The 20,772-nt window shown below is 40.6% G+C and overlaps 1 protein-coding gene across 1 annotated transcript in view; it reads left to right on the top strand.

Annotated features, from left to right (window-relative positions):
• ASPH (aspartate beta-hydroxylase) overlaps window positions 1-20,772 on the top strand; it is a 185,983-nt gene that overhangs the window by 139,298 nt on the left and 25,913 nt on the right. Inside the window, exons 17-21 of the mRNA XM_052651843.1 lie at window positions 2,284-2,434; window positions 6,121-6,257; window positions 10,174-10,272; window positions 13,046-13,135; window positions 17,751-17,888. Of these exons, the coding sequence (XP_052507803.1) occupies window positions 2,284-2,434; window positions 6,121-6,257; window positions 10,174-10,272; window positions 13,046-13,135; window positions 17,751-17,888 (615 nt within the window). The remainder of the gene's footprint in view (window positions 1-2,283; window positions 2,435-6,120; window positions 6,258-10,173; window positions 10,273-13,045; window positions 13,136-17,750; window positions 17,889-20,772) is intronic.

Genomic DNA, 20,772 nt, shown 5'->3' with positions numbered 1-20,772 from the left:
CTAACTCCTCCTTAAAAACTTATTAAATTTGTATTAATTCAGTTTTAATAAATTTGTGAAAATTTAATGCAAAGAAGTTCCTTTTATCCATGATGCAGTACAGACTAGCAACTATATCATTCCTATAAATTAATTGGGTCAGCAATTCTCCAAAACTGCTAAATTGTATTGTCGTTAAGCAAGAGAGAATGTGTTTGTTACCTGAAGATGGTGCCTATTTAAATAAGTGATGTGCTTTGCCACTAGTTCTGGCAGTTGTTTGATTAAGGAAATTCCGTTAACTCAAGAGAATAATGGGTAAAGTGCTAATTATGGCAAAAATGTTTCATGCTTTAGATTTTTCTTTATATGTGATATTAATTGCAAGTACCAAGTGTAGTACTTTTGCACATGACACTCACTATATATATATATCCTTATTTAACAGTAGGAATTTGAGATTTATGCCTCAGTAATATATTTTATCTATAAACTATTATACTACAATGTGTTATCAATATTAACATTAATGTGAAATTTAAGCATGGTAAATTAAATTTTTATAGAATAACTTAAAAGAAAGTTTAAATACATAGCAATTAGTTGTTTGTTTTTTGTTTTTGTGGGTTTTTTTGATGTGGATCATTTTTAAAGCCTTCATGAATTTTTTACAATATTACTTCTGTTTTATGTTTTGGTATTTTGGCCATGAGGCATGTGGAGTCTTAGCTCCCTGACCAGGGATCAAACCCACACCTCCTGTGTTGGAAGATGAAGTCTTGACCACTGGACTGCGAGGGAAGTCCCATAGGAGTTCAAAAAACAAAAAAAATTCGACAGAAGACAGATTTTGTAAGGAGGAATACCTGATGACTTTTCATGCTTTGTTAGCAGATTTAACAATTACTTTGGAATATCCCAACCAATTTTATAAATTCAGTGACATTAAGTTACATGAAAACTGCAGGATCTATCATTTCTGGAGTAGAACTGATAATGTCTCATTTTTTGGATCACTGTGGAAATCAATTCTGACCAAGTTCCTTGAACATCTGACACAAAATTATGAGCTCGCTTCACTTTATTATCTTCCACAAACCATTAGTGCCTCTCAGGCAGAAAATGCCACATCTCCTAGGAGGCTGGATTGGGCAGTTAGTTTGAATCAACAAAATGCTTTGTGATGTTAATGTCCTGTAGCAAATGTTCAGTTTCAGGGCAAATCCTTCATCTACAGATGTTAAACTGATCAATATCAAACAATGTTGATACTCAAAGCAAAGCCTATCAGTTTTATTTAAGAGACTTTAAAGACTTCACATTTTAATTCTGACATTAAAATTCCAATACTGAAAGTTCTGAAATGTTAATACTTCTTTAACATGAAGGACCTTGAAGGATGGAGGAGGGAAAGAAACAAGGTGTATAGTTGTATCATCTTTCTTTCATTTCAGATTGAGGTTAGTGAAGATATTTATTCCTCTCTAGATAGAGAACAATGTCTCGATAGGCATTTGTCCTTGAATTAACCGTGAAGAGGCCCTCCAGTTCCGGGATCTGTTTGGTAGCTTGAAGAGGCTGCCAAATGAAGAAGGTGAACAAGATGTTCTCAGTAGGGCTCTCTCAGCTCTAGGACTCTGGCATTCTGTGACGTCATTTAGGAAGGATCATGTTTCGAGGCATTAACTCACTATAGCCAAACTCACAAGAAACTGAGGCCTAAACAGAAAACCAGCATATGAATATTCAGAAAGTTACACAGGCAGGATGACTGATATAAGTCATTGACATTGGACTTTCTTTCCTGGTAGATAGGTCTGTTCTAAAGGCCATTTGCAGATATGAACAGATCATTCTATATTTTGAAGCTTTTTTTTCTGTCAAGCCAAGGTGAATTGCCCTTTTCTAAAGGGTTAATCTGTTTTGTTTGTTTGCATCTGTCTAGACAGAGTATAGTTGTTGAATGAATGAGCATAGGAATAAGCTAGTGGAAGAACAGGAACTGTGGACTGGAATTCTGGCTATTAATGTTGATATATAGCAGGGTACACGTTCCACCAGCCAAACATACATTCGTCCTGCTTTCATGATAGTCTTTCTCATGTGTAGCTTAGTAGTTAACTTTTCTTCATATTATTAAAATAACATGTTGTGTTGCCTTCCTTTATTTTTTTATCCTTGATGAAGAGAAAATTTTATTTTGTCTTGAATTACTTTTAAAGCAAGTCCCAACATCAACTTTTCATAAATATTTTGGGCAATTACACATGCAGCTTGTCCTGGGACGTTTCTCCCTTCCTCTAGTGTGAAGATGATTTGGCTGAGAAGAGAAGGAGCAATGAGATCCTGCGCAGGGCCATCGAGACCTACCAGGAGGCGGCCAGCCTGCCTGACGCCCCCACAGACTTGGTGAAGCTGAGCCTGAAGCGGAGGTCAGACAGACAGCAGTTTCTAGGTGAGATGGAAGAAGAGTCAGTTCAGTAGCAAGCGGTGTGCTTTTATCTGCAAAAGCCTGAAGGCTGTGTGTATTCTTAGAAGAGTTTAGTTACATGGAAGGAAACCTGAGTTTTCTACCTAATTTCAGGCAATTTCTCTGATTGGGTCAGCCTGAAAGAGGAATCCTTCATAATTACAAAGATACAGACAGTATTTTTGCTGCCTACCTGCTCCCTACTCATTTTAAAGATGAGACAAATGGAATTCTGAGAGGTTGGATGAATTGCCTAAGGAATCATAACTAATAAATGAATAGTTAGTGTTAGTCACTTCAGTCGTGTATGACTCTTTGTGACCCAATGGACTGTAGCCCGTCAGGCTCCTCTGTCCATGGGATTTCCCAGGCAAGAATACTGGAATGGGTTGCCGTTTCCTTCTCCAGGGGATCTTCCCAACCCAGGGATCGAACCCAGCTCTTCTATATTGCAGGCAGATTCTTTACCTTCTGAGCCACCAGGGAAGCCCAATAAACGAATAGGTCTGGAATCAAAAACTTCTTGTTATGCCAAATTCTTCTTTTCTCTCTTAACTATAACTATCTGATCCATAATAGCTGAAATCGTCAGTGGAACAGTTTTATAGATATAAGAAATGTCAGGAGTTGTAAAAATTTCACCTGTACATTTTGACTCTTTATTAAAGAAAATTATAGAAAAACAAAATTTTAATCACTGAGTAAATTTTAAAATGCTTTGAAAAAGCTCTATGGATTTTTTACATTCGTTTGACTTTTAAAAAGAATGCATAAAATATCATGCATCTTGATGACTGAATTTTTGGTGACCTCTTAAACTTTGAATCAAGTATGTTACTTGCTATACCCTAACTTCATTATAATCAGGCCAGTAATGGGTTCTCTCTCACCTAAAATGCCATCAGGGGACTTCCTTGGTGGTCCAGTGGTTAAGAGCCTGACTTTTCTGTTCAGGGAGTGTGGGTTCGATCTCTGGTGGGGGAACTAAGATCCCACTTGCAATGGGACAACCAAGCCCTGTCACAGCCAAATAAATAAATAAAAATAACATTAAAAAAAAATAAGTTAAAATGTCATTGATAAGCCAGGAGCAAAAAATCTAAGCCATGTGTAGCTGCCAAGGTGTGTTCTCTACTGTCTGGATAAATTACATGGATGTATTATCTTGATGTCACTAGTTGCTAAGTCACTTCAGTCATGTCCAACTCTGTGCGACCCCACAGACTGCAGTCCACCAGGCTCCCCTGTCCCTGGGATTCTCCAGGCAAGAACACGAGTAGGTTGCCATTTGAGGCTCCTAAACATTCAAAAGTGAACCTTGTATCAGTTTTCCAAGGGTTAGCATTAAGGGTGGTTGTGTCGCTTTGGTAGATGACCAAAATCTGTGACGGGAGTAGAAGCCAAGCAATGATTGGAAACTAGAAGAAATGGCCCCTTAGACGTCTATTCATAAGGGCCAGTCCCAGAGAAGGAAAACTTACAGCAGCACAAACAGGATGGGAGAGGCAAGGCTGGAACTCCATGCAAGCAAAAACCAGTACCAGAGTTGTCTCTCCTCTGGCTCTGATGTGACTCACTTAGCCCTGTGGATTTTTAACATTAATTTTTATTTTTAAAAAGATGCATCAGATATCACGAGTCTGGGTGGGACTGAATTTTTGGCACCCTCTTAAACTTTGCACTGAGCACCTCGCTTACTTCACCCTATTCCCAGCCCCAGGGGAAGGATGACCCAACTAGATCTAACCTTCTTCCGAAGTAACCCTTCAGTGTTTGAATATAGTCTCTCTTCCAAATTCCCTGGTGGCTCCAGTGGTAAAGAATCTGCCTGCAATGCCGGAGACCCGGGTTCAATCCCTGGGTCAGAAAGTTCCCCTGAAGAAGGGAATAGCAACCTACCCTGGTATTCTTGCCTGGAGAATCCTATGGACAGAGGAGCCCATTGGGCTACAATTCATGGGGTCACAAAGAGGGGGACATGACTGAGCAACTAACACTTCACTTTCTTTCTCCTCCAAATGAGAATGAGGTGAGTTCAGGTGCTGAGGGTTCATAGGTCCCTGGAGATGCAGAGTAAGAGGGGCAAGAAGGACATAGGATGGACTCTCACCTGGGCCTTTGTTGTGGCTCCATAGGGCAAGTTTAGAATCAAAAGAAAACTATAATCTCAAGCTGGGCAGGTGGCAGAGAAAAAGTACAGAAAGGTGAAGTCAGATTTATCAGTGAAGGAATGGATAGTTGAGCACACCAACCCAGACTGGCAAGTAGTGAATGGAGAGAGGGTGGTGGAGTCAGTGGGTGGTGGTCTATGCCTAACAGTTAGTAGAGCATCCAGCTACATTAGCTTTTGGATGGTCCTGGCATATCTTGGCTGATTTTCAGTTTCTGGTCAACAAAGCCTTTTGGGTAATTAATTTTGTCATGTGCACTCTCATCTTGCACATCTTTCCCTTATATAGCTTGTCTTTTTTTTCTTTTTAAGATTCATTTATTTATTTTGGCTACTCTGAGTCTTTGTGGCTGCACACGGGCTTTCTCTAGTTGCGGCAAGTGGGGGCTTCTCTTTTTTTTTAAATATAAATTCATTTATTTTAATTGGCTTCTCGTTGCCGAGCACGGGCTCCAGGCACGTGGGCTTCCGCAGCTGCAGCACGTGGACTCAGTAGTTGTGACATATGGGCTTAGTTGCTCTAATTGCTCTACGACATGTGGGATCTTCCTGGACCAGGGAACGAACTGGTGTCCCCAGCACTGTAAGGTGGATTTGTAACCACTGGACCAGCAGGGAAACCCCTACAACTTGTCTTTCCAACTGAGGTGAAGAGTGATGACAATTGACCCCTCTAAATCTTAAACATCCATTGGACAGCCTTTAAAATGAGTTGAAGCTGGGTTTTTATGGTTCGTGTAGGCATAACACCCTATTGTCCACCAGAGGGTCCCCTAATACTGCATGATGTCTCCTTGGCTCCAGGACTAGGTCATTACTGAGAGACGAAGACAAGCAGAATACCTCAGTGCCTCTTCACGTCTCATCCAAGGTGCTAGACCCTGAAATTTATTAGACTTCTTATTTGCCTGTTCTGTATTCATAATTTTAAAGTTAATTATAATGTCAAAAATACCCCAGTAAAACATTTTTTAAATAAGGAATGGGTAACCAAAACTTTCATAAGAGACAATTTGACATAAAGGGTAAATGTTGATGATTTAGAAAATAAGAATGTCTTTAACGTATTTGTAGTCAGTATTATATTCAGCATCTACTTATGGGAGTTGTGTGTGTGTGTGTGTATGTTCAGTTGTGTCTGACTCTTTTTGCAAACCCCTCTGTCCATGGGATTTTCCAGGCAAGAATACTGGAGTGGGTTGCCATTTCCTGCTCCAGGGGGTCTTCTTTACCCAGGTATTGAACCGACATCCCTTGTATCCCCTGCATTGGCAGGCGAATTCTTTACCACTAGCGCCACCTGGAAAACCCACTTATGGAAGTTACTGATGCCCTTAGAGCTGCAGGATAAAATCCTAAGAGGGACTTAGCCATCAGTATACAGAGTCAGAGTTAAACTGATCTTTAGGCCCTGTTGAATAGTCTCTTATGATTTGTAGTGCCAAGACAAGGGTGGACAAAAGCTATTTTTATTTCTGTTGTTTTCTTTCCACCAAATCAGGTCACATGAGAGGATCCTTGCTTACTCTTCAGAAATTAGTTCAACTATTTCCTGATGATACTTCCTTAAAGAATGATCTTGGAGTTGGATACCTCTTGATAGGAGACAATGACAGTGCCAAGAAGGTCTATGAAGAGGTAAGTAGGCAGCAATTTGCTATTAACAATTAATCAAAGTCTTTTTTGAACATGGAGTTCTAATGTTATTTCTAAATTGCCTTTAATATGCCTGATCATTCACTCTCTTTATTTTAAATTAAGTCAAATTCAAGCCTTATTATAGTTAACATATCCTAAAGATTTTAAATATTAGCTAACATTTGGTTCATCAAAGCCTTCAACCTAAAATTGTGATACTTTTTAGCTAATACATATATTTCAGTCCACAACCTTTCTAAAGTATTCTTTATGACAGGAAGAGGAATTCAAAAAACTCAAGAACTTAAAAACACATTATCTTGTACTTTTTTCAGTTAAAGTCCAAACTGGAGAGAAACTACAGAATACAAGCTTTTGGGGTATATGGCATAAATTACTCTCCTTTCAGAGGCATTGGCTGTCTTATCCTTGGGGGTATTTTTTGGCTGTATAGAGTGGCACATGGAATTTTAGTTCCTGGATCAGATATTGAACCCTTGCTCCCTGCAATGGAAGCACAGATTCTTAACCACTGAACCACCAAGGAGGTCCCAGCAAAGACTGACTTTAAGGTGGTTGCAGAGACCTTGCTGCATCCTTGGCTTTTGGAGACTTTACTGCACTTTTCCTCCTTGTTAGTAACACCATCAATTACCTGAGCCACACTTGGTTCAGCATCTTCCTGCCCCTTGCCTCCCTTCACTCCTCATGCTCATCCATTCACTTAGCACTAATTTATTGAAACCCACAGGCACTGGCTCAGGAAATGGTGGTTAAGGAAACAACACAGAGTGTGCCATCAAGGGGTTACAGTATGATACCAAGTAACTAATCCAACCAGTCCATTCTGAAGGAGATCAGCCCTGGGATTTCTTTGGAAGGAATGATGCTAAAGCTGAAACTCCAGTACTTTGGCCACCTCATGAGAAGAGTTGACTCATTGGAAAAGACTCTGATGCTGGGAGGGATTGGGGGCAGGAGGAGAAGGGGACGACAGAGGATGAGATGGCTGGATGGCATCACCGACTCGATGGATGCGAGTCTGAGTGAACTCCGGAAGTTGGTGATGGACAGGGAGGCCTGGCGTGCTGTGATTCATGGGGTCGCAAAGAGCTGGACACGACTGAGCGACTGAACTGAACTGAACTGAACTAATCTCTGTTACTTTTAACATCCTCTGCTGCTGTTAAGTCACTTCAGTCGTGTCTGACTCTGTGCAACCCCATGGACAGCAGCCCACCAGGCTCCCCCGTCCCTGGGATTCTCCAGGCAAAAGTATTGGAGTGGGTTGCCATTTCCTTCTCCAATGCATGAAAGTGAAAATTCAAAGTAAAGTCACTCAGTCGTGTCTGACTCTTCGTGACCCCATGGACTGCAGCCCATCAGGCTCCTCCATCCATGGGATTTTCCAGTCAAGAGTACTGGAGTGGGTTGCCATTTCCTTCTCCCTTTAACGTCGTCAGTATCTTTCAAATCCTCTTATTTAACTCAGGCCCTGTTGTCCCTAGTGCAAAATAAGATAGATCCACCCCGCCCAACCTTGCTTTCTTATGACCTTCATCAATACGAAATGCCAATCTGACCCTCATCCTTGCTTCAGCTCTTCAGTGGTTCCCACTGCCCATAGTAGTAGTCTTCAGACATGTTTGATTGCATCCTCTCAGTAAAAAATGTTCAAGCAAAAACCTGTGAATTGTATGTTTATGTATAGATATACTAACCTATGGTGGACATTCTAGAAGGTCCACATTCTAAAATAGGTTTTAAGATGAAATATTTCAGATACTTTCAAAATTTCATTTAACTGTCAATAATATTTTCACTCTCACTGAAAAATTGATATTTTAATAATGTCCATGTGAAACATTATTTATAAGGATATTTTTAGTCCTGGTAGTGAGTCCTGCCAAATTTGTGCAGAACTAGAAATGTCAACCAGTTTGTTGTCTATGCTTGTGTGTGTGTGTGTGTGTGTGTGTGTGTGCGCGCGTGCGCGCGCATGTGTATATAAAGACTGAGAGAATCTCGTTAACATTTTTAGTATTAATCTCAATTTGACTTTTTTAGAAATCTTATAAAGCCATTTGTCATTTTCTGAGAGTTTGCTAATTACAATAGGATAATACAACTTGTGCATCTGTTATGAACTGCGTGTAAACTGCAGTAAGCGCTGTTCAGTTCAGTTCAGTCGCTCAGTCGTGTCCGACTCTGCGACCCCATGAATCGCAGCACGCCAGGCCTCCCTGTCCATCAGCACCTCCCAGAGTTCACTCAGATTCACGTCCATCGAGTCAGTGATGCCATCCAGCCATCTCATCCTCTGTCGTCCCCTTCTCCTCCTGCCTCGACTCCCTCCCAGCATCAGGGTCTTTTCCAATGAGTCAACTCTTCACATGAGGTGGCCAAAGTACTGGAGTTTCAGCTTTAGCATCGTTCCTTCCAAAGAAAGCCCAGGGCTGATCTCCTTCAGAATGGACTGGTTGGATCTCCTTGCAGTCCAAGGGACTCTCAAGAGTCTTCTCCAACACCACAGTTCAAAAGCATCAATTCTTCGGCACTCAGCCTTCTTCACAGTCCAGCTCTCACATCCATACATGACTACTGGAAAAACCATAGCTTTGACTAGATGGACCTTAGTCGGCAAAGTAATGTCTGCTTTTCAATATGCTATCTAGGTTGGTCATAACTTTTCTTCCAAGGAGGAAGCCTCTTTTAATTTCATGGCTGCAATCACCATCTGCAGTGATTTTGGAGCCCCCAAAAATAAAGTCTGACACTGTTTCCACTGTTTCCCCATCTATTTCCCATGAAATGATGGGACCGGATGCCATGATCTTAGTTTTCTGAATGTTGAGCTCTAAGCCAACTTTTTCACTCTCCTCTTTCACTTTCATCAAGAGGCTTTTTAGTTCCTCTTCACTTTCTGCCATAAGGGTGGTATCATCTGCATATCTGAGGTTATTGATATTTCTCTGGGCAATCTTGATTCCAGCTTGTGTTTCTTCCAGTCCAATGTTTCTCATGATGTACTCTGCATAGAAGTTAAATAAGTAGGGTGACAGTATACAGCCTTGACGTACTCCTTTTCCTATTTGGAACCAGTCTGCTGTTCCATGTAAGCGCAGTAGGTGATCATAAAGAATCAAGCAGGGAGGGCAGCCCTGTGGGTCCCTCTGAGTCCTGGTCACCCACCCCTACCCCTGTCATAGTAGCAGGTGTGTTAGTGGGATGTGGACTTCATGAAGATGAGAGGAGAGTCCTGGAGCAGCTGCATACATAAGTGAAAGTGTTAGTCACTTTCACTTACTCACTTTCGTGTCTGACTCTTTGTGTGACCCCCATGGATGGTAGTCCAATAGGTAGGTTCCTCTGTCCATGTAATTCTCCAGGCAAGATTACTAGAGTGGGTTGCTGTGCCCTCCTCCAGGGGATTTTCTCAACCCAGGATTTTCCCTGGATCATACCCAGGTCTCCTGCATTCCAAGCAGATTCTTTACCATCTGACCCACCAAAGAAGCCCATAAAACATATATGTAAAGAAATATATGATAATCATTCAGAGTTGACTTTAAATAGAGCTAATTTAAAGCAGTCTTTCCCTGATCATTAAAAAAATATTGAAGTCATAAAATTGATAGAGATTTTACTGATTTGCATTGTTAGAGCAATGCTTTAATAGTCATTGCCTTTTTTATTCATTTCTTCATTCTTGGAGAACATTTTGCATTGAACATTTTGAGTTGAGGGGAACATTTAAGCCTAATGTATTGCAATGAGAAAAAACCACTATTGCATTTTAAGCTATAGCATCCTAATCCAGTCCAAGCACAGCAAAGTTAATTAAAACATTCGTAGAATTCACAGTCCATCGCAATAGGTTTTATTTATTTATTTATTTATTTATTTTCGAGTTTAGGTTCTGAGCGTGACACCTAATGACGGTTTTGCTAAAGTACATTATGGCTTTATCCTGAAGGCACAGAACAAGATTGCTGAGAGCATCCCCTATCTAAAGGTAACTCCCTCCCTTCCTCTCTTTCCCTCTTCTGATACCTTTGAATCATTTGGACACCCTTGATTATGTATTGTAGATTGACTGGCATGCACTACTGATCCTTTTCAACACCAAAATATATACCTTCAGACGATGACATTCACAGGCAGTGTGAACCTTCAGCTTAATCGAGGGTGTCAGAGGTAGAAGTGTTATGAGCAGAAATTATTTGGGAAAGATTTTGAAGAAATTCCTAAAACTACAGTAGTTATTAGTTGATAAAATATTTTAAAATATGGACAATGCATTAACACATTATCAATCAGAGACATATGAATACGTCTTTTGTTACCCAAACATTATTGACTGGAGATGTTTCAATTTTCACTTACATAGCAAATTGCCAGCCACAGGCATTAGTTTCAGCAAAAATTCCCCAGTCGATAATGAATTAACTGTTCCTTTTGCAATGTAATTATACATTGAAACTACTTTGAACAGGTTTCATGGAAACCTACACAAAATGAGGTAACAAATGCAGACTGAGTAAATCCAATCCCCAAAAGCCTGATAGCTTGAAAGATTCAGAATAAAATGTGTTGTCATTTTTTGTTCACATAAAAACAGAATCCTCATCAGTTCACCAGGATCACATGTGGTCTGGCCCAGGGCTGACCAACAGAACTTTCTGCCATAAAGGAAATGGTCTTTATTTGTATTTTGTCATGTGGTAGCCACTAACCACTTGTGACTGTTGAGCATCTAAACTGTGGCTGATATCAGTGAGGAAGTGAATTTTTTATTTGTCATTTAAATAGTAACACCAGCTGAAAAAGTGAAAGTGAAGGTGTTAGTGGCTCAGTTGTGTCCAACTCTTTGCCACCCCATGGACTATGGCCCACCAGGCTCTTCTGTCCTGGAGACCAGGCAAGAATACTGGAGTGAGTAGCCATTCGCTTCTCCTGGAGATCTTCCTGACACCGGGATTGAACCTGGGTCTCCCACATTGCAGGCAGATTCTTCACCATCTGAACCACCGGGGTAGCTTGTAACGCTAGCTAGTGCTACCATATCAGCCAGGTAGCTGATTATATACCTATGAACTAAAAGTAGCACTTTTATGATCCACTTTTGTGATCTATTTCCTTAATATGACTTTGGTCAGAGATTCCCAAATAGTGACCCACTGATTACAAGTAGTTTGCATGTTCTATTCGGCCAATATAATTCTCTTAAAAACAATTTTAATTGCTTGCCTTAGTTGAATATCTGAAGGATTTTATATAATCAAGCAAATTTCTGATTTCTCTGGAAAGGTAACATGTGACCGACATCTCAGCACAGGAGCTGAGCAGTGGTGCCCCCTTGAGGTGGGCATACACCCCACCCTCCAGCCTGTCTTGACTGTCATGGGACTTCAGCAAGCTGCCATGCCATGATCCTGTGGGCACATAGTCTTCTCTGATATAAAATATTCCTCTTAAATTTCCTTTGACATCATAAGGACCTAACAGTACTCTCCTGGCGTGGAGATGAGGAAGTAGAGGGCAGGGTTGGCTAGTTAACGAACGAGGATGTTTACCTGAGCATCCGTCAGTGAAGAACCCGGATCACAACTCTGCCCTCCTGAGTGATGCCTCTGTTCTGTGCTGCTATTTTCCACCCTTATGTGCATAAATTTCACCCAAGTAAAAGATAATGGGCTTCTTATGAAGAAGCCTCAAAGATGCAGACTTTTAGACATTGAAATATGTTTTATCTTTGAGCTTCTTTTACTTTTCTTAATTCATTCTCTTGCTTTAATATTTCTCTCTTTTTTGTTTTTACATAAATTTAAATTTCAGTTCTTTTGTAGACAGTGGGGATAGAAATCAGCTGGGTGTTTTAGGATGGGAGTTGTTTAATAAAATTATATTTTCAAAGATTCCAACTGGCTTTAATCCTATCGTGTGTTCTGTAAATGATTTCATTGAAAAGTGAGGACACATTTGTCTTGAGTGGAAAAAAATATTACTTGCAGTTGGGTCCCTATCATTTCAAACATTTATGAGCAACTAAACATTTTGGTTCAGGGGGAAAAAAAGTCTCTGGATGACATGTGGTCAGATCTGAAGAACAAAATAAATGTGATAGAAACTCAGTCAGAGAAATTCTTTGCGATATTGAAACAATTGTTCCCACAGAGACACTTCACAAAGCATCATGTTAACTTAATGGGCTATTCCACTGTTAATTGATGATGAATGCATTGCTTCATTGAACTTTATCGCCTCCTTTTGCTTTTGCATTGTAAATATGGACCAGTAACCTAATTGCCAAATTGATGCCTTCAAACTGTGTTGCTGGAGAAGACTCCTGAAAGTGTCTTGGACAGCAAGGAGGTCAAACCAGTCAATTGTAAGGGAGATCAACCTTGAATATTCACTGGAAGGACTGATGCTGAAGCTGAAGCTCTAATACTTTGACCACCTGATGCAAACAGACGACTCATTGGAAAAAGTCCCTGATGCTGGGAAAGAATGAGAGCAGAAGAGGGTGTCAGAGGATGAGATGGCTGGATGGCATCACCAATGCAAAGGACATGAACTTGGGCAAACTCTGAGAGATGATGAGGGACAGGGAGGCCTGAGGTGCTGCAGTCCATGGGTTTGCAAAGAGTCAGACACGACCAGGAGACTGAACAACAACAATATTGAAATGGTTTTCTGGTTCTTAGAAAAGATTTAGTAAGTCAATGGATTAAGAAGTCTAGTGTCTAATCCTTTCACAAATACTAACACTGTCCTTTCTACAGGAAGGAATAGAATCTGGGGATCCTGGTACTGATGATGGGAGATTTTATTTTCACCTGGGGGATGCCATGCAGAGAGTCGGAAACAAAGAGGTAATAGTGCGTTCATGAGCTTTTTGTTCTCTTTAACAGAAGATAAAGAGGGGGAGGGCAATGGTTTCTGTGAGACAATTACAACTGGAAAAATGTTTTGAGCATAAACTTTTGAACGTGGTTTAAACTTTTTGCAATGGCCTAACAATTCCTACTATGAAGAAATTTGGGGATTTGATGTTTATAATTTCTTTCAAGAAGGTATCTGAATAATCTCTAAATTAGTGTACATATGTGTGTGTCTGTTTGTATGCATGTATATGTGTGCCTGTTTGTACATCTGTGTGTGTATCTATAGAGACAGATATTGCCTTGAAAAAATATTTTTAAATTTATGAAATGAAGAGATGTCCTTGAAATTGTTTAAATATCTTTAAAGATATTTTTATAGTTTGCGTGTGCTGTGCTTAGCTGCTCAATCGTGTCCTACTCTGTGACCCCATGGACTGCCAGGCTCTTTTGTCCATGGGAATCTCCAGGCAAGAATACTGTAGTGAGTTGCCATTTCCTTCTCCAGGGGATCTTTCTAACCTGGGGATTGAACCCAGGTCTCCCACATTGCAGGCGAAATTTTTACCATCTGAACCACCAGGGGAAAATACTGGAGTGAGTAGCCTATCCCTTCTCCAGGGTATCTTCCCGACCCAGGAATCAAACTGGGGTCTCCTGTATTGCAGAATGATTCTTTACCAGCTAAGCTACCAGGGAAGCCTAGATTTATGTTATTTTGGAATTTTAAAAGTAGTTATTTTTAGAATGAAGTTTTATCCAACTGATTCTTAAGCAGACTGAACCTGGTGGTTAATTGTATAATTACTTTCTGAAATATTTAATACCGAGTTTAAGGTGAACATCTATAGCTATATAATGACCAGTACTGACACAGAAAATATAGCACCTAAAACAAATCACATGTTTTCTTTTACCATTATTCCTTTTTTCTGAATTCAGTATTGGCTTCTTAACGATGACATCATACAATGAAAATCCCCAACCTCTCACCATCTCCTGTGGTTCACACAACATTGCTAGGCTGTCCTGCACCATGCCACATGGCCCTACGCTGGGCTCTCATTAGAGTCAGGGACCCTGGATTTTTGTAACCATGCATTTCATATATATATCAATAATAAGGTGACATCTGAGGGTAACATAACTTCTGGTTTCTAAAGCTAATAAGAACTTGGTACTATTTGGACAATTGAGGGTTCGTTGGAGCAAAGGGTTTTGTAATGGGGTAATTGCCAGCTAAAGAGATGACCCAATTTGGAGTAACAGAAATTTGGATGACTAACACTGTTTTCTTTATCCATTTCTGTGTATCTGTACCTTCTCCCTCTGACCTACCAGTCAATCAACTGGAATAAAATGAGAAATGAAAGAAGAAGAGAAAGAAGGGGGAAGAAATTGCTGATTAGCAGTCACTTTTGTGTTCCTTCATTCTCTTAAGATGTAAATTCCTGGTACCTCCTTTGAAGAGAAGGATAAGAAAGACTTTGCAACAGTATCTAACACTGGATAAATGTTCATATCTCATTACTATAAATGTAATCGTCACTAATTTACCTTTGAACATCTTATGGTCCAGGGCAAAGACAGATAAAACAAGTCTGTGATTTAGTCTCACATCTTAGATGAAAACAGCCTTCACTTCAAGGGCAAACAATTCACTACTACACATTGTTAAGAGCTTGCAATTTGAACCTATGGGATTGTGCTTTCAGCTTAATTATCATTAAAATGCAAGGAATAGCACAATTCTCGAATTTAAAAAGCCCACAGAGAAACAAATAGCATATGAAAGTAAGGTGAAAGTGTTTCTTGTTCAGTTGCGTCTGACTCTTTTTGACCCCATAGACTGTATGTAGCCCACCAGGCTCCTCTGTCCATGGAATTCTCTAGGCAAGAATACTCTAATGGGGTGCCATTTCCTCCTCCAGGGGATCTTTCCAACTAAGGGATCTACCCTGAGTCTCTTGCATTGGCAGGTGGATTCTTTACCACTGAGCTACCAGGGAATCCTCATTAATGCATATATAAATATGGAATCTAGAAAAATGGTACTGATGAACCTATTTGCAGGACAGGAATAGAGACACAGAGAACTGACTTGTGAATACAGCGGAGGAAAGGAGAAGATGGGATGAACTGGAAGAGTACTGCTGATATATATACACCACCATGTATAAAATAGATGGCTAGTGGGAAGCAGCTGTTTAACAGGGGGAGCCCAGCTCAGTGCTCTGTGATGACCTAGATGGGTGAATTGGGGTGGGCGCTGGGAGGGAGGCTCAAGAAGAAGGGGATGTCTGTATACTTACAGCTGATTCACATTGTTGTAGAGCAGAAACCAACACAACATTGTAAAGCAACTGTACTCTAATTAAAAATGAAAAAATTTTAAATCTAGCTAAATTCACTATGTCCCCTATATAACTGGAGATAATTTTTTTAAATTACTAATATATCATTTCATAGTTTTGTTTCTCTAAGAGTCAAATGGGGGGTGGTGGTGAGAGAGAGGACTTCCTTGGCTGTCCAGTGGTTAAAACTCTGCACTTCGACTGCAGGGGCATGGGTTAATCCCTGATAGGGGAGCTAAGATCCTCTGAGCTGAGCAGCTAAAAAAAATTAAATGGCAGAGGGGTATAAGGTCAAGGGCCATGTTTGATGCACTAGTACCAACTTTGAGTGTCAGAAAAGCTCTTACAGATACTTGAACATGCCCTATAAATACAATGTCTTGCCCAGGCATCCAGCATGCTGAGTGTTTAGTCCAGGACTGAAATCTAAGACTCTAACTCCAGTAATTTCTTTCTCACTATTCTAACACTATGTCCTTAAAATGAATTTCTGATGATTAAAAAAAATAGTAAGAATTTCCAAAAATCGTCTGTTGTAATTATATGGTTGTTCACTTTAACACTGAAAAATTAACTAAATTTAAATTGGACAAAAATAACTAAAATAGTCAATTTAATTTCAAAGGTAAAATGCTGTATTTTAAAAATCAGACTACTGTGAGCCATGTTTAAAGAAATTACTTTATGGTTACCACTTACATGTCTTTCAAGGAAAACATATGAGTGATTAGTACATATATTCTTAATTTGGTATAATATTGAGAAAGATAACTACATAAGAAGATCACTTGTGGTAGTATCTTTTTAAATGATAGAGAGACAGAGAGAGTGGAATAAGTTGCCAGATGCCCTGGGCGATTGTTCATCATGTTTAGTCTTTTTAAATCTCAGTTTGAGCATTTGTAAAATGGAACTATTTGGAGTTATAGAAAAGATGAAATGAAAGTTCTTGTGCAAAAGCTAGTAGTGAGCTAAAAAGTGTTACTGAAAATAGAGATGGTTCTCAATTTTTCTAACAAATGAAATGTTGGCCTATGAATTTTTAGAGACATTTAAGAGTTATTATTTATTACATCTAAAGTAAGATGGAGTTTGATGAAAATATTCTTGTCTTCTTAATCTGCTTGATACTAACTGCCTGTTTTCGTTGATCAAGATGTGTATTTGAAATCACTCTTCAAAAGCAATCATTAGATCAGAATTCAGATAATGGGGAGGGAGGACCATTAAGCACAATCCTAGAATTGTCTTCCAGTCTAAAGACAATGGGGGTGCTGGGTGCAGGGCTGTGTGGGGAGGGCCCCCAGGAGAGGATGTGGTTCAGGTGTCGTTTGAAGGGGGCGCCTGGAGCAGCAGACTGCAGCCAGCTGTCCCTGAAAAGACTAGTTAGTCTCCTTGGAGTCAGGTTGTGTCGTGTTGCAGCCTACAGCCGCGAATGTTATCCCTTATGGCAGCGATAAAAATTACTCGGAACAAAATTTCCCTTCTTAAAAAATCTAATGTGGATTATCACTCTGTTTATTGCCAACTCAGAATATTATTTTCTTTCGTCTGCTTCTTTAATGGAGGGTTAATACTCCATTCCCTTGGGGCAGTCGTCTTCTTCATGTGAACAGGGAACACTGTTCATGTGAAAAGAAGATGCTGTCCAGGGCTTGCCTAGCAGTCCAGCAGTTCGGACACCACGCTTCCACTGCAGGCGACACACAGCTTCAATCCCTGGTCTGGGAACTAAGCTCCTGCATGCCACCAGGCATGGTGGGGGGGGCGGGTGGGGGGGGAGCGGAATGCTGTCCTTTTTAGCATCCCAAATCAGTAAAAGCAGATATCTGTTTAAAAAAAAAATGGTGAAAATACACTCAAAGGAAACATAGAAATAGAATTTAAGAAATGAAAACTAAAATATAAACATAGTCCCCTTTTGTGTCTTCAATGATTTATCCGTTGAACAAAGTCCTAGACTCTGCTGGACACTCTGAGGATCAGACTGAGTGCAGTGTGAGTCCTGTGTTCAGAGAGCTTGTGGCCTAGGAGTGAAAATAAAATACACACATTTATTTAAAATAATAGGTCCTAATCGAAAACCCAATCAAATAACAGTATTTTTGCCAGTGTTTAACAGTTTGGGGCACTTGACTAGCAAGCTCTTTATTTACTGTCATAAAGTCAAAACGTGTTTTTAGTGACTGTAGTTGTAAGGTTATTTATACTAAGACTGCCTCATTTGGAGTTCAATCTTTCTGATTTTCCAGGCATATAGGTGGTACGAGCTGGGGCACCAGAGGGGCCACTTTGCCTCCGTGTGGCAGCGCTCACTGTACAACGTGCAGGGACTGAAAGCCCAGCCATGGTGGACCCCCAAGGAGACTGGCTACACCGAGTTAGTGAAGGTGAGTATCAACATTCCCCAGTCCTTGTCTGTTTCCTCCTCAAAATTCAGAGACAGAATCTCAAGCAAAGGAATGTCCGGGTGGAGATAGATTTTCTTTCCGGGGCATATGCAGAAAACAGCGCAAAGCAAATCTTTTCATCCCATCAGACAAGAATTCAGGTTAGATGGTGAAGAGAGAAATTTGGTGAAGAACAGCTTTCAGAATTTTCAATCTACGACCCCTTTACACTCTTAAAACTTGCCGAGCACCCCAAAGAGTTTTGTGTAGTGTGGCTCACAGAACTCAGGACATTTACTTGTGGTTGAAAGTTTATTATAAAGGATATTATCAAGGAAACAGATGAACAGCAGATGGAGAGATAGACAAGGTGAGGTGTGGAAGGGGAAGGATCCAAGTGCAGGAACTTCTGTCCTCGTGGAACTGGGGTATGCCCCCTCCTGGCCTGTGGACAGGCACTGCTGCTGCTGCTAAGTCGTGTCAGTCGTGTGCGACTCTGTGCAACCCCATAGACAGCAGCCCCCCAGGCTCCCCCGTCCCTGGGATTCTCCAGGCAAGAACACTGGAGTGGGTTGCCATTTCCTTCTCCAATGCATGAAAGTGAAAAGTGAAAGTGAAGTCGCCCAGTCATGTCTGACTCTTCGTGACCTCATGGACTGCAGCCCACCAGGCTCCTCCGTCCATGGGATTTTCCAGGCAAGAGTACTGGAGTGGGGCACCCACCCACAAATGTATCAGATCTTGTGGTTCACCAGTGTTTATGGAGCTTAATCAGCAGCACCCGTGTCCCTCCCAGTGATGGGTGGAGCTGAAAGTTCCAACCTAGTCACGTTTTCTTTCTGGTGACCAGCCCCTTCCTGCGGCCATCTGGTGCCCCACACTAAGTCTCCTCCTTAGCATAAATTCAAGTGTGCTCTTTTGAGACTCTTTATGAATGGCAGAGTGAGAGAGTGTTAGTCTCTCAGTCATGTCCAACTCTCTGTCCATGGAATGCTCCAGGCAAAAATACTGGAGTGGGTTGCCATTTCCTTCTCTAGGGGATCTTCCCAACCTAGGGATCGAACCCAGGTCTCCTCATTCCAGGCAGATTCTTTACCATCTGAGCCACCAGGGAATGACAAAGGTCGCTCCACTTATTCAAGAAATTTCATGGATTTGGAAGGTTTTGCCAAGAACTGGAAACCAAGACTAGATAAAGTTCTTAAAATATTATCTGAAGCCAGCCCCTGAATTTTGACCACAGACCAGTCCCTTCTAACAAAAGGATCCTAGCATTTAACAGACACAGAAATTTACTAGACCACATTGTCACTAATAATAAAGAGTCCAGTCCATTATCACATCATATGAAAGTGCCTTCCAGGGTGAGACCACAAAGGTTGGCCTACCCCATGAGATCTCGCAGGTTCCAAATGTAGGAGTGATCTGAGCAACAAATGGCTTCAACCCTTTCAGACATCTGATGTAACTGAGCTGAGATAATATCTTGCCCCCATGCCCTTGCTGATGGGAATGCAAAGGGGTGCAGCCGTTTTGACAGTGGTTAGCAGTTCCTCAAAACATTAAACACAGAGTTACAGCCTAGCAATTCTACTCCTAGGTGTATACCCAAGAGAAATGCAAACATATATTCCTATGGAAATGTGCACCTAAGTGTTCAGAGGAGCATTATTTAGAGTATAAAAAAGTAGAAGTAACCCAAAGGTCCATCTAAATGATGAATGAAAGAATAAACAAAGTATGATACATTACACCATGGCAATAAAAGAGGAAGAAGTACCAAGATTCGTGGTACATAAATGAACTGCGTATGACATGATGCTACCTATTTGAACTGTGTGTGTGTGTGTGTGTGTGTGTGTGTGTGTGTGACTCAGTCATGTCTGACCCTTTGCAACCCCACAGATTATAGCCCACCAGGCTCCTCTGTCCATGGGATTTTTCAGGCAAGAATACTGGAGTGGGTTGCCATTTCCTTCTCCAGGGGATCTTCCCAACCTAGGGGCTGAACCCATGTCTCCTGTGTCTCCTGCACTGCAGGCATATTTTTACCTGCTGAACCATCAGGGAAGCCCCCATGTGAACTGTCCAGACAGACAAATCAATAGAGAAAGGAAGTAGATTGGTGATAGCCAGGAAGAGGGCCTGAGGGTGAGTGATTGCTCATGCGTAAGGAGTTATAGAAATGGCCTAAAATTAGACCTTGTTTATGGCTCATGACTCTGAGAATATATTGAAACCTACTGGGTTGTAAAAAGTTAATTGAGTGAATTTTCTGGTATGTGAGTTATGTCTCAATAAATATGTTAAAAAATGGGAAGCTGTGATATATACATTGTAGTTCAAGTATGTTAAAAATATAAACAGGTTTCTGGAGGTTGATGAATACCTAACTTAATTAACCTGCATTCAGGTAATACAGTGAGGTTAGAGCATCCGCTCCCTAGGCATACTGTCTGGTTTTGTTTGTTTTGTTTTCTATGGAAGTATATTTACAATATTATGTTAGCTTCAAGTATACAATATAGTGATTCAATATTTTTACAGTTTGACTCCATTAAGTTATTACAGGATAATGGCTATAATTCCTTATGCTCTACAGTAATCCTTGTTGCCTGTCTATTTTATACACAGTGGTTTGTGTCTCTTGATGCCATATCCCATCTTGCCCCTCTTCCTCCCCTCTCCCTGGTGGTAACCATTAGTTTGTTTTCTGCATCTGTGAGTCTGTTTCTGTTTTGTTATATTCATTTCTTTTTTTTATGTTCCACACATAAGTGATAACACAGAGTATTTATCTTTCTCTGTCTGATTTATTTTACTATGTATAATACTTTCTAGGTCCATACATGTTGCTGCAAATGTCAGAATTTTTACTCTTTTC

The sequence above is a fragment of the Budorcas taxicolor genome, chromosome 14 (assembly GCF_023091745.1).
Source record: "Budorcas taxicolor isolate Tak-1 chromosome 14, Takin1.1, whole genome shotgun sequence".
In the NCBI taxonomy this organism is placed as follows: domain Eukaryota; kingdom Metazoa; phylum Chordata; class Mammalia; order Artiodactyla; family Bovidae; genus Budorcas; species Budorcas taxicolor.
Note: the sequence above shows the minus strand (reverse complement) of the source record. Positions and strands in the feature narration are given on the sequence as shown.